The sequence below is a fragment of the Simochromis diagramma genome, unplaced genomic scaffold (genome assembly GCF_900408965.1).
Source record: "Simochromis diagramma unplaced genomic scaffold, fSimDia1.1 OVJJ01000419.1, whole genome shotgun sequence".
Lineage (NCBI taxonomy): Eukaryota > Metazoa > Chordata > Actinopteri > Cichliformes > Cichlidae > Simochromis > Simochromis diagramma.
The window spans coordinates 3,612,355-3,624,446 of record NW_024387244.1 but is presented as its reverse complement, the minus strand read 5'-3'; the positions used below and the strand labels follow the sequence as shown (position 1 = coordinate 3,624,446).

Here is a 12,092-nt window from a genome sequence, read left to right as displayed (position 1 = left end):
ATGCAAATACATTATACAGAATTATACAGAATGTGTGGATATGAGCCAGACAGTGTTAAAAAGTTTGTAACCTGGAAAAGGAATATTTAAATAAGAATGTGCATTAAATGAGGTATCGAAGTGGGTGTAAGAACTATATACAGTGGAACCCCGACTTACGAAATTAATTCGTTCCCGAGGGTCTTTCGTAAGTCGAAAATTTTTCGTAAGTTGAAGCACCCATTGCGCGTTTTGAGTGAGGCAATGCTGAATGATAGGCTATAGGCTAAATGCTAACTAGGACAACAATATGTCGTTCGAGTGGAAAAGCGGAAGCCAAGGGGTTGTCACATGATTCGGAAGTCATTGTGGGCATTGTAGGCTCAGCCAATCAGAGCCAGCGGATTTCGTTACTCGGGCATTTTGCCGTAACACGGGCAGAAATATTGCCGTTCAGTGCCTTCGTAACTTGAATTTTTCATGAAACGGGGTATTCGTAAGTCGGGGTTCCACTGTATATAGAAACACATATGTTTTATTATGTGCTGGTTGCCCTAAAATGCATCCAAGCATAGTTTTCCTTGTTCAAATGACAATGTTGCACAGTTACAGGAATTAGACAGCTCCCATTTCAAGGCTTTCATACATGCAGTGTTTGGGTCTGAGACATTGAAGTAATAATCCTCAGTTATTCACATACAAACCTGCATGTTGCACAAAGCATTTCTTTTGAAAACATGATGAATTTATTATTTGCATGTAAAATAATAATAAATAAACTCCCATCCCACTTTGCCACAGTATACCTGGATTAGTTCGTACGGTTCAAGCATTAGTCAGCTCCCGTAGATGTGCAGTATCATTGGTGTGCTGGAAGGACTTGACCACATGTATGAGAACTGTTGCAGTAGGAGGTTCTTGATTGGTTCTATGTCTCACATTCAGCATTTGATTGGTTAAACTCAGGGGCGTGAGAGCAGACCACCAGAATGACATACGATTAGGGTGCGCTGAACCTTTGACACACACACACACACACACACACACACACACACACACAGCCGCTCCTAGACGACTTAGAGAGGATTGGAGCTGCATTCCACCACATGATTGCCATGGTGACATCTCACATAAGTAACACACACACACACACACGCACACACACACAGTTACACTATTAGGACTTTTCAGGCTCATGTGATCTCCCATAGACACAGCAGAGAGGTTTGACCTCCACAGGCTGATACACTCGACCTCCGTATGACCAGTTTCTTAGTGGTTTCACCACTGGCCCTTAAACTCAAAGACCCCGTTTCCATCTGCAGCCTCAGCAAAGTGCTGCATTCACACACATGCGGACACACACAACCCCCATCCACCACACCAAACTCCTCCTCTAACCCCTCCAAGTTGCGTTTTTCTATGTTAGTGGAAGATGGGGGGTTGGGCTCAGCTCAGAGTTTCGAACCACACCAAGACAGTAAGTTTCCAGACATTACGTTTAGCGTTAATGAATCTTTACAATGGCCTCGAACATACGTATACATACACAAAGGAGGGGATATTCACCAGCTATATTAGACATGGAGAAACTTTAAAGGAAATGCTGCAAAGAAAACTTGAGAAAGCACTTTTTTTTCCCATTACCATGGTTTGCTTTGAAAATGTAGCTTGTATCTGTAAAATAATTGCTGTATGAAAAGCTAGACAGAGCACAGCTGCTCTCCTTTAGATCCGACTCTTATTTGTGGTTAATCACCTTTCAGCTGGTGCCGGGGCATTCAGTGTAGGACGTTTAGATCTTTGTCACATGTCACCCACCCCCACCCACTCCCTTTGCCTGTACGCCTCTCTGTCAGCTTTCAAACAAGGACAAAGTGTCAAAGCGCAGTAAAATAAAATGCATGGCATGGCATGCAGTTTGGAAAGCAGCGAAAGTATCTAATTACTATTAGGCCAGTTATTTGCTCTGTAACTGTAAGTAGACCAATTAAAGGCTTTATGTGTGTTGTACCAAAAACAGTCTTATTCAGATCAGGTACATAAAATCTCAGCTATAACAAGCTGTTTAATAACCTTATTCTGTACTGGTGGCATGCAGGGCTCATAACTTGTGACTGAACTTCAAATTAGTCGTCGTTCTGTCAGTGATTTTTCACACTGTAATCTGGAGAAATATGTGTGTAGTGAGTGGACAGAACTAATAATATATAATATATAATATATCCATATATATATATGTCCATATAGCCATATATATCCATAATATATATAATAACAAGAATAATATAATTTCTTTGGTTTCTTCCTCAAACTTTAATCATCTAGGGTCTCTCCTGACACAATTAACTAGAAAAAAAAAGTACTTTCTTAAGATTCAATGATTTTTTTTGTTGTTATTGTCAATTTCCTGCATGTCCAGTACATGCAGGAGAATCAAAATACTGTTGCTCTCTCTCCTTATTATAGAGAAGAATTAGGAAAGATGAAGGACACATAAAAATCAAACCTATGTACAACTGGTGACGGCAGTAATAAAATGAATGCGTGCAAATAACCAGCAGTGGCAGCCTTTTCAATGAAATAGTTTCATTTCGTTATACTGACATTATTGGAGCTGAAAAACATACAAAGCGTAAGACCCCGGCTGATTAACAGCTGTGCTACACACCCGTCAGATTAAGTCTTTAGTCTCTGACCAATAAAAATGCTCGAAACAGCCTCATAACACAGCAAATAAACACACACAACTGCAAGGTCATTGAACTCTGGAGACAAAGACAGCCTTGAGCGGAAGCCTGTATAGACGTACATTATTTACAGTACTTTTGGTTGCCTTCCTGAGTAGTACCAGCGTATTATCTGGGAACTAGTTGTTGTTTTTGGCACGCAAAATGTTCACTGCATCTGTTTTTGCTGTTAAAGGTCTTATTTGGGTACTCCGACTCCCCCAGATATGTTCAGGTCTAAGGAAAGACCCTTAACGTCTTTGTAGCGTTTGCTCATTTACATTAAAACCATGTGTGTTTGCTTGTGTGTGTGTGTGTGTGCTGTGTAAGCATCTCAGTGTTTGTGTGTGCTATGATGTTAACTGATGCTGTGTCACCATATAAACTTTTTTTCTACCGTTAGTGTATGTATACAATATATACACGCATGTTTCCTGCTGATGGTGAGTGCGTGTGTGTGTGTGTGTCGGTGTGTACATTAGATTTAAGCGAGCCAGATGATTGTTTGCTCATGCAGACTGTGTTTATCCAGCAGGCTAATAATAGGAGTCTTTCAGTACGCGTCCTTTGTGTGTCAGAGACGAGAAGGAGAAAAGGAGAGGAACAGAGTGCAGGCCGACTCTGCGATCGCTTGCACGCTCGCTGCCAAAACCCACAGTGGGGACCTCTAAAGTAACACTCTTTCTAGGAAATGCAGCCCCTTGAATTAGGGGGACCATTTCAGGTCAAAAGGAGGGAATGGAGGAAAGAAGCAGCCAGCATTCTTCATCAATGTGACTGGAAAAGCCGTGCTCGGCAGTTTGACTTTTAACTATGCGGAGGATTTATAGTAATGGCAGTCTATCGTAATTCTTTTTGTGTTTTTATCTAAAGCTTAAAAGCCTCAAAGTCTCAATTAACAAAAGATAAAATAGCCTCAAACCTCCTTCGCTTATCTAGAAGACATTTTATTTGCTACTGCTTCCAGCCTGGTGTCATAGGGTACGCTTCTGTTTTTGTTTTCTGACCTCTGATTGTCCCTGACCCTTCCTGTCACACTTACACCCACTGCGTAACAAAGACATGCAGGTGGGAGATCCAGATGCCAGCGACATTTTCCCACAGTCCGCGATGACACCTGGTGTGCTCGGTTTTCTCAGAAACGGACACGTACCTTGCAAGCTTTTCCCGCCAAAATGGTGGCGCTGATAACATTATGTAAGAGGATGTTACATAAAAGTCACGAGACTGCCAAGACCTGCAACCTCAAACGACACACGGGTGCACGGGAACCAATGAAAAGATGGGGAAGTAACTCCCCAGCTGTGCTTTGAAAACGCGGGTTAGACTCCTCCAATGTTCGGTGTGTTGTTGACAATGAGAAGAACTGACCCTATAAGACTGAAAATTTAGTTAGATAATGTCAAACTACTGGTATTCACATCATACTTTATCCAATGAACAGTCTTTCTGACCTATAGGTGTGCAGCCTGACCAATCAGACTGGTTTCTGTAGAGCTAGCTCTGTGGCTGGCCAGCTGCAACATGACATCACTTCCCAGATATCCCTCCATGTGATTGTGGACAGCTGTTTGTAATTGTAAGAATGGCTTTCAATGGATATTATGTAAAGTGAAAGGCAATGATGACCACCACAGGCTTTGGTGTAAAAAAAGGAGAGCTCACCTGACTCTAGCCACACCTCAAACTGGAGCCACAGTAGCAGAGCACTGTTGGTTTTAAAGTATTTCCAGTAGCACAAGGTCACTTATGCAATCTTATCACCCTGTAAAGTAACAGGTGCCAGGCTTTAATTAGATCTGCAGCTCGTTTCTGCTATGATTGTAAGATCTTCCTTATCAACTCAGGAGGCATTCATGAGGTTACAGCTTTGCAGTGACCTGTATTTCTACCTTCCTCAGCTGCTTCAGTGGTTTTTAAAATCCTATGTGGATCATTTGGTTGCAGCACTCAGAAGCTCCCCTCACAAACAAGGTCGCAGCAGATGGTCGCCCCTCCCACAGCCTGGTTCTGCCACAGGTTTCTTCCTGTTAAAAGGGAGTTTTTCCTTCCCACTGTCACCAAAGTGCTTGTTCATAGAAGATTGTTTGATTGTTGGGGTTTTTTGGATTATTGTCAATTATTTACCTTACACTATTAAGCACCTTGAAGGCATTAGTGTTGTGATTTGCTGCTATATAAATAAACAGAAATGTATTAAATCGACAGCTATACAAAGATATGAACTAATTACAGTTGCATATAACATAACAAAACCCTCTGAGGCCTCTATCTCATCAACATGATCAATACCTGCCATCATTTCAACATGTTATGGACAAAACTATTTTTTTGTATAAAATTAACAGTGTTGTTAACAAAAAGTTGCCAAAAATGCCCAATGCATCAAATGCAATACAAAAAATAATAAGATATATCATCAAAATATATCATACAAAAAATGATACAGCAAAAAAAAAAAGTGGATTTTGTTCTAAGGGTTAATAAACATCTGAGTTCCCAAAAAAATCTGAATTCTCTGGCTATTTTTGATGGGTTGGGTCTTACAAGATTGAGATGAATTCATAAATGTTACATAAATATATGTAAAGGTTTGTCAGGAGAACGCTGAGATAAATCGGAATGTTCAGAAGTTTCACCTTTTAAACTATATTTACTTTAAGTATTAACTTTAAGTGTCACATACTCAGTGAACCTCACAATCTCAGATATTGTCTTTTATTTTCTTTATCTAAGGAAACTGGGGAGGAGTGTGTTCAAAGCCTGCGACCCTCAAAAACAGTGTTAACTGCACCCTGAACACAGGTCTGGTCACAATTCAGAACTACGGACAGTTTCTGCCTCCTCGACGAGTCCAGCTGACTTTGGCACACGAGCTCGGCCACAGCCTTGGATCTCCGGTCAGTCACCACGAAAAACACCAGCAAAAAAACCCAAAACAAGACATGATTACAATTCAACCATACAACTTATATAAAGATTTTTTCATATATGTCGGAACTTGTTGACGTCAGTTGTGGTTTAAATTATATCTAGAAGGTCGAACAGGAGGCCTTTTGTAGATATTGCAGAGGCAGACAGAGCAAGTTGTATTCAGTTGTATTTATGTATTTATTAAGTTGTATTTATCTGAGTGTACTGATAGCATTTCAACATCTTACCTTTAAAAAGTACATCTCAATCTTCTGTGCTGCTATATCTCCATGGTGCAGCTAGCGTATGTTGCTAATTTCCAGAACTACTGCAAGGCTCCACGACCACAATTTCATGTTCATGTAAATCAAATTGTGGGTTATTAGACAGACAGTGTTTTTGTTGAGAGACAGTAATGACTTAGCATTAGCCTAGCTTTAGTGACAACAGTGCTCCATGCACCAAAATAAGGCCAGGTGATTTCTGACTGAAGGATTACCTGTATTGGAATCAGTCTTACTCATGGTTAAAAACTCTATTGAAATGAAAGCCAGATTGCTCAGCACCAAGAAAACAAAATCAAATGTATCATGCCTTTTCTTTTCTTCTTCTTTTCTTTTTTTTAGTGCAGCCATATCTGCTGCTGTTTCTGTTTGTTGTACTAATGAGTGACGGTAAAACGTGAGGAGACTTTTCATTCGATTTGCACGTTTCATGGGTTCAGTGTATCCTGGATGTCTGTTTGCTAGTTTCAACCTGAATCATTTCCATCTTTTATTTAAACATAAAACGACGTTGGCTGTTTGCTGAACGTGACGAGTCCCAGAGATTCAAAGTGTTGTGTCGCATATTGTCACACGGCTGTTTGCACTGGAACGAATTGTCTGTGAATGATTCACTTCTGTGGGCGTTGGAGACCTTGTCCTTTATTGACTGGTTTGTTTTTATAGGGACCCCTGTCTCAGTCTCACTGGTACATCTCAAAAAAGGGAACGGGAGGAGCTCTGATGTCAGTCACTTGTGTCCTATGGTTACTCTCTGTTTGTGTCCATAAGCAGAGCCTGGCAGTCTCTTCCGCCACCTCAATAACAGCACACACGTTATATAAGCGCGCAAATGCCTGCACCTCAGTATGTGTGACAGCTGCTAACACCTCCAACCTTTCTCCTGCTGCCCAAAACGCCAGCAGCACTCCACACTCTCTTTTCACCCTGCTCTCTATTATTCATATTACCACACACTAAAGAGCCCTCCGAGGCATTCCTGAGCAGATTAGCTCTGCTATGTCAGACCCTGCTGGCTTTTTATAAATTAAACTACTGTAAGCACAGAGCGCCCCTCTAATATCTTTGCTCCTGTGACAGCCATGTTTCCAGGCTGCATAGGATCGAGGAAGACATAAAGACATGTGACTGAAGGTCTCTCCTGCAACTTCATGGTGGAAAAAGCACAGGGGTGGCACTGTGATGGGGAGAAACTTTGATTAAAAAGACACTTTAGCTTTCAGAATATTTCTCTTCCAAACTGTGTATCTCTACACTGATTTTTAAAAATGAATTCATCAGGTGAAAGATAAATTGAAATATAAAGAGGACATCATTGATGGGTTGGAAACAAGACCAAAGTTTGCAAAGGCGACCTTCACTATCTAAACCATTACACCTTGCAACTGTAAGTCAGCAACAACAAAATGAATTTTTGAAGGTCATTTATCAGACTGGCTTCCAGGTTAATATCTGAAAAGTTATATCTTTTCTTTGCTTTACCTCCAATATGAATGGATAAAAAGAAAATAACTATCAAAACCATCAAAGCAGATTTAGGCAGCAAGTCTTAATTTGCATTAAGTTGAAACGTCTTTTTTCAGGTGTAAAATGTAAATAAAAACAAAATGCAATGATTGGCAAATAAACTGATCCGCAAGGCCAGTAACGTTGTGGGGATGGAGCTGGACTCCCTTAAGGTGGTGTCGTAGAGGCGGATGTTGTCCAAGATAAGGACAATGTTGGATAATACCTCCCACCCACTCTATGACATGCTGGCTAGCCACAGGAGCACGTTCAGTGAGAGACTGAGAAAAAAGCACCACTGAACCACACAGGAAATCATTCCTGCCCGTGGCCTTTACAACTGTAAACACTGCAACAGTTACACCCTTTTTGCACACGCGCTTTTCTACTCAGTAATGTTGCTGTCAATATTCTAGATATATATTTATAATCACCTGTTATTCATATTCATATAGGAGCACTTTTAAGTTTTTCCCCTGTCCCCATATTTGTTTACAGGTGTTGCTGCTCCATAAATCATATTTACTTAAACTGTATAGTCATTGATTGCTTTATCCTTTGTTCTTGAATATTTTGTTGTCCCGCTCCTTATTTTCTCATTGTATTCTGGGGGGTGTAGTGCATAGAGCTTATGTATATTTGTATAAGAAGAAACATTCAGTACCTCATAAAATACAAGGAAACAGCACACCAGGTTTTTCCTGAATTGGAAAAGCTTTCTAGTATAAACATTTATCTTTGTTTTTGGTTATGTTTAACCTAAAATCACATCGTGTCTGTGAAAACAGCATCTGTAGACTGCTACAGGTGCTCAAAAAGTAAACAGGAAGTGCTGTTACATACATCTCTGCAGAGGTATTGAACACAGCTTTGCTTTTCTTCCTGTTTTTCAGCTTTAAAGAAAGCGTAGTTCTGGTATACACTAGAAGCGAATACAAGGTTTGGTGTAAAGTCTGAAGCCCCCACAAAAGAAACTGAGGCATGAGAGTGGAAACACAATTCAAGTTAGTTTTATGCATGCTGAAAGAAAGAGTTCCAACATCTGCTGTGTTGCAGTGCCCTGGCAAACCCAGAGCTGCAGATAGCGACAGATAAAGTGACGACTGTATAATCACCAGTGTCTTTCAACCTAATCTTAAACATATGCAAAAATATCCACATCAATGCCGTTTCCCTCAGCATGTTTGCATGTTCACTTCAAGTCTCTGCATTAGACTAATAATTCATCAGAGACTTTGACATCCTAAGAGTATGAGCTCCAGAAAAAGAGGAAGCTCTAGTTTTACTGCACATGTGGAACACATCATTAGATGGACAGGGGATTCAAGATTTGTCTTTTTGCTCTTAAAAGTAAAACTGCCCTTTCAGCTGAGGCCTGCTGATGGACATGACTGGAAAAGCTCCTCATCGTGATCAGTGAAGGAAGTTGATTCCCCGATCTATATTTAAGAGGTGGAAGCAAATATCTTCAGCTTGCTGCTTCTCTTTACAGTCGAGTGAAGATGCTTGCCGTTTTGTCTGTGTTTCAGCACGATGAGGGCGCTAACTGCGGGAACCTCGGCTCCGATGTCGGTAAAGGCAGGTACCTGATGTTTCCTTACGCCACAGACGGGGCGCGTGAAAACAACGATAAATTCTCACCCTGCAGCATCAAACACGTTAGCAACATCCTGAAGCTGAAGAAAGATGACTGCTTCACGGGTGAGGAAGAAATATCAGTGTCCTGCATCCTGTTTACATTGTGCACTAGTTGCTGCAGCCTTCAGGCTATATCTGTATGTGTGTATCTGCTCATGTGTTTATCTGCTTGTCTGTTCATTTTGGGCAGTCAGTGATCAGCCCATCTGTGGAAACCAGATCATAGAGGAAGGTGAGGAGTGTGATGTCGGTAACAAAGATACAGATCTCTGCTGCTACAGTGCTAAAGAGCCTGTAGGAATCCAGTGTCACCTCAAGCCTGGTAAAATCTGCAGGTACTCCACATGTACACAACATCAAAGTGTGCGAAAATGATTTCCAAAACTGTAATTAGCTGTTCAGGTCTTTCTGAATATTTGTAGTTCAATCATGTATGGGTTTGTGGTTAATAAATTTAAATATTCATCATCAGTCTTTCATCTCAACTATTTATATTCTAGTTTCGAGATGCGGCTTTGTTTAGTTTAGCTGTAGCTCTCATGTGCAGCCATGTTTGTGGTGTTTTTTCTCTTCCATTCATCAGTCCAAGTCAGGGCCTGTGTTGTGGTCAGAAGTGCGAGTTTAAGCCAGAGGGTCAGAGGTGCGACGAGGAGACAGACTGCCAGAAAGCGAGCGTGTGCTCAGGACTCTCCCCGCTCTGCCCCAAGCCAGCTGCCAAGGAAAACCTCACTGTGTGCAGTCAGGGCACGCGTGTCTGCCTGAATGGGGTGAGGCGGGCACATCCACCACACCAGAGCGTTACTTAACACACTCCGTTACCCAATGAGGGAAAGTGTGCAAGTGTGCAGCAATGTTGCAAAGCATGTGAATCTTGACCTTGAAAGCAGCACATGGCAATAGACTTTCAGTATAAGGTTCATTTAGTAGCTTTTCCAGGGATTTCTTTTTCATCACGTCCACTCGCCAGACACCTTATAAGGTGAAGATGGGCACAGTGTGGTCATAAGGACATGGTCATAGTTGGCAAAAATACTCAGGTAGGCTGTGGAATTTGTCAAAGCCAAATTCTGACTCTACCATTAGAATGTCGCAGAACTTCAAAGAGACTCATCAGACCAGACAACAGATTTCCAGTCTTCTAAGGTCCAATTTTAACAATCCCGTACACGCGGTTTCTTGTTATGAGCTAATAAGAGTGCCACCTGGAGTGGTCTTTTGCTACTCTGGTTCATCTTTCAGAGATATGAAAAAGAGTTCTTCATATGTTGACACAACCTCTGACATCAACAAGGCATTTTCATCCATGAGACCTGCCAGTGAGTGGATATTTTTTCTTTATTAAGACCACTCTCTGTAAACCCTCAACATGGTGGTGTGGTAAAATCCCAGCAGATCAGCAGTTTCGGACATACTCAGACCAGCCTGTCTGGCAACAACTCTGCCACATGATTGGTTCATTAGATATTTACATTGTTCAGTTGAGCAGCGGTTCCTAACAAAGTGTTCAGTGAGTGAGTTTGTTGTGTTGTGTGTCAGCTCTGTCTACACCTAATATCGTGATCATACAAAAATATCAGTGTCAATGATATTTGTTGTATTTGGCACAACAAGCAACCTTTTTTTGATAAAACCGTGTCGTCTGCATACGCAGAAATTCACATTACAATTCAGCCAGAGTCTCACTTATTTTAAATAAAAGTTAAGAAATGTCTTCACTTGAAATCGTTGCTGCAGAAAGGTGATTTAACTGCAAACTAGCCTTGCTTTTATATAGTAGTTCTCTATTGCAAAGAGACGTGTTACAGATGAGTTGCACTCATCGGTGCAGACTGACTCAGACTGATTGCATATTGCAGACAGAATGCTAACATATAAGCAGTCTGTCTACTTTTATAGAAGAGAGCACAATTATTTGCAAACACTCACCAGTGTGTCTGAGAGTGCAGAGAGTGCAAGTTGCCTCCCATCAGCTGACTTGTGCATTTGCCTTCTGATTAAAAGTGATTGAGGGCGTTGCACACAAATAAGTTCGGCTGTTTCCAGTTTCTCATTTAAAATACAATCAAGTGCTTCCTGTTTTTGTTTTAGGTAGCACGAAATGAAAATTATCTTGAAATAATCAGAACATTTAAAACCCACCGTCTGTGCTTACTGGCAGGTATTACAGGTGTAAACAAAGGTGCCATTTTAACACAGCATTTCTGAAAAAAGAAGAGAAGAATCCTTTTTAACCAGCAGGATAACAACAGGATCTCCCTCCAAAATTAAACACAGACGTTACTCTGTCCTCTCAGCAGGAGAGCATTTATTCCAGCTGTGACTGTGGTTTTCTGGATATATTATTCTCCAGATGTTCTAACCTCATCTAACCTGGATGACCTGACCCGGGAACATAAAATATATAATCCCAAACGTAAAACATGATAAAAGGCTTTTAAGAAGATGTAAGTAATAGTGTAAACCAAGAAAGGGAAAACGTATCTTTAGTTAAAATTCTCAAATTCATCTCTTTTTTTTCACTGACACTGATATATTATTTCCAACGAAACACAAAAGAGAAAAAAAAAACTTCAAACAAACATATTCGGTTCATCAAAACATGTCAAACATAAATTTACTTCAGGCTTAAAAAACAACAACAGTGAAACACATCTGTGATGCAGATCCCCACATTACAAAGTCTCAGAAAGTAAGAGGCAGTTTCTAAACTCTGTCGAACACTATATAAGTGTCTGTAAGTGTTATATACACTGAAAAAGTTAATGCAACACAAGCGCCCCAGTACCTCTTACCTGTCTGTTTCCCCAGTTTTCTTATGAGACATTAGCCAGGAGTGGTTATGAATGGCTAAATCTGATGTATTAACATGAAATGAAAAACACTCCCTAAACTAGCTCATGTCTTTTTGTGTGCGTACGTATTTGAGTGTTTGAACTAGTGTTGTTTGAATTGAACCTGGTATACTTTTCTGTATTTTTTCTTGACTTCAGATCGTTCTTTAATGCCCTAGGCTCTGTATGACATCAAAGAGAGCACATATGTC

At 40.7% G+C, this 12,092-nt stretch overlaps 1 protein-coding gene across 1 annotated transcript in view; it reads left to right on the top strand.

Moving 5' to 3' along the window:
* The window catches only part of si:ch1073-396h14.1 (disintegrin and metalloproteinase domain-containing protein 10), a 30,879-nt gene that overhangs the window by 14,578 nt on the left and 4,209 nt on the right, over positions 1-12,092 (top strand). Inside the window, exons 9-12 of the mRNA XM_040052982.1 lie at positions 5,445-5,608; positions 8,941-9,112; positions 9,240-9,384; positions 9,633-9,816. Of these exons, the coding sequence (XP_039908916.1) occupies positions 5,445-5,608; positions 8,941-9,112; positions 9,240-9,384; positions 9,633-9,816 (665 nt within the window). The remainder of the gene's footprint in view (positions 1-5,444; positions 5,609-8,940; positions 9,113-9,239; positions 9,385-9,632; positions 9,817-12,092) is intronic.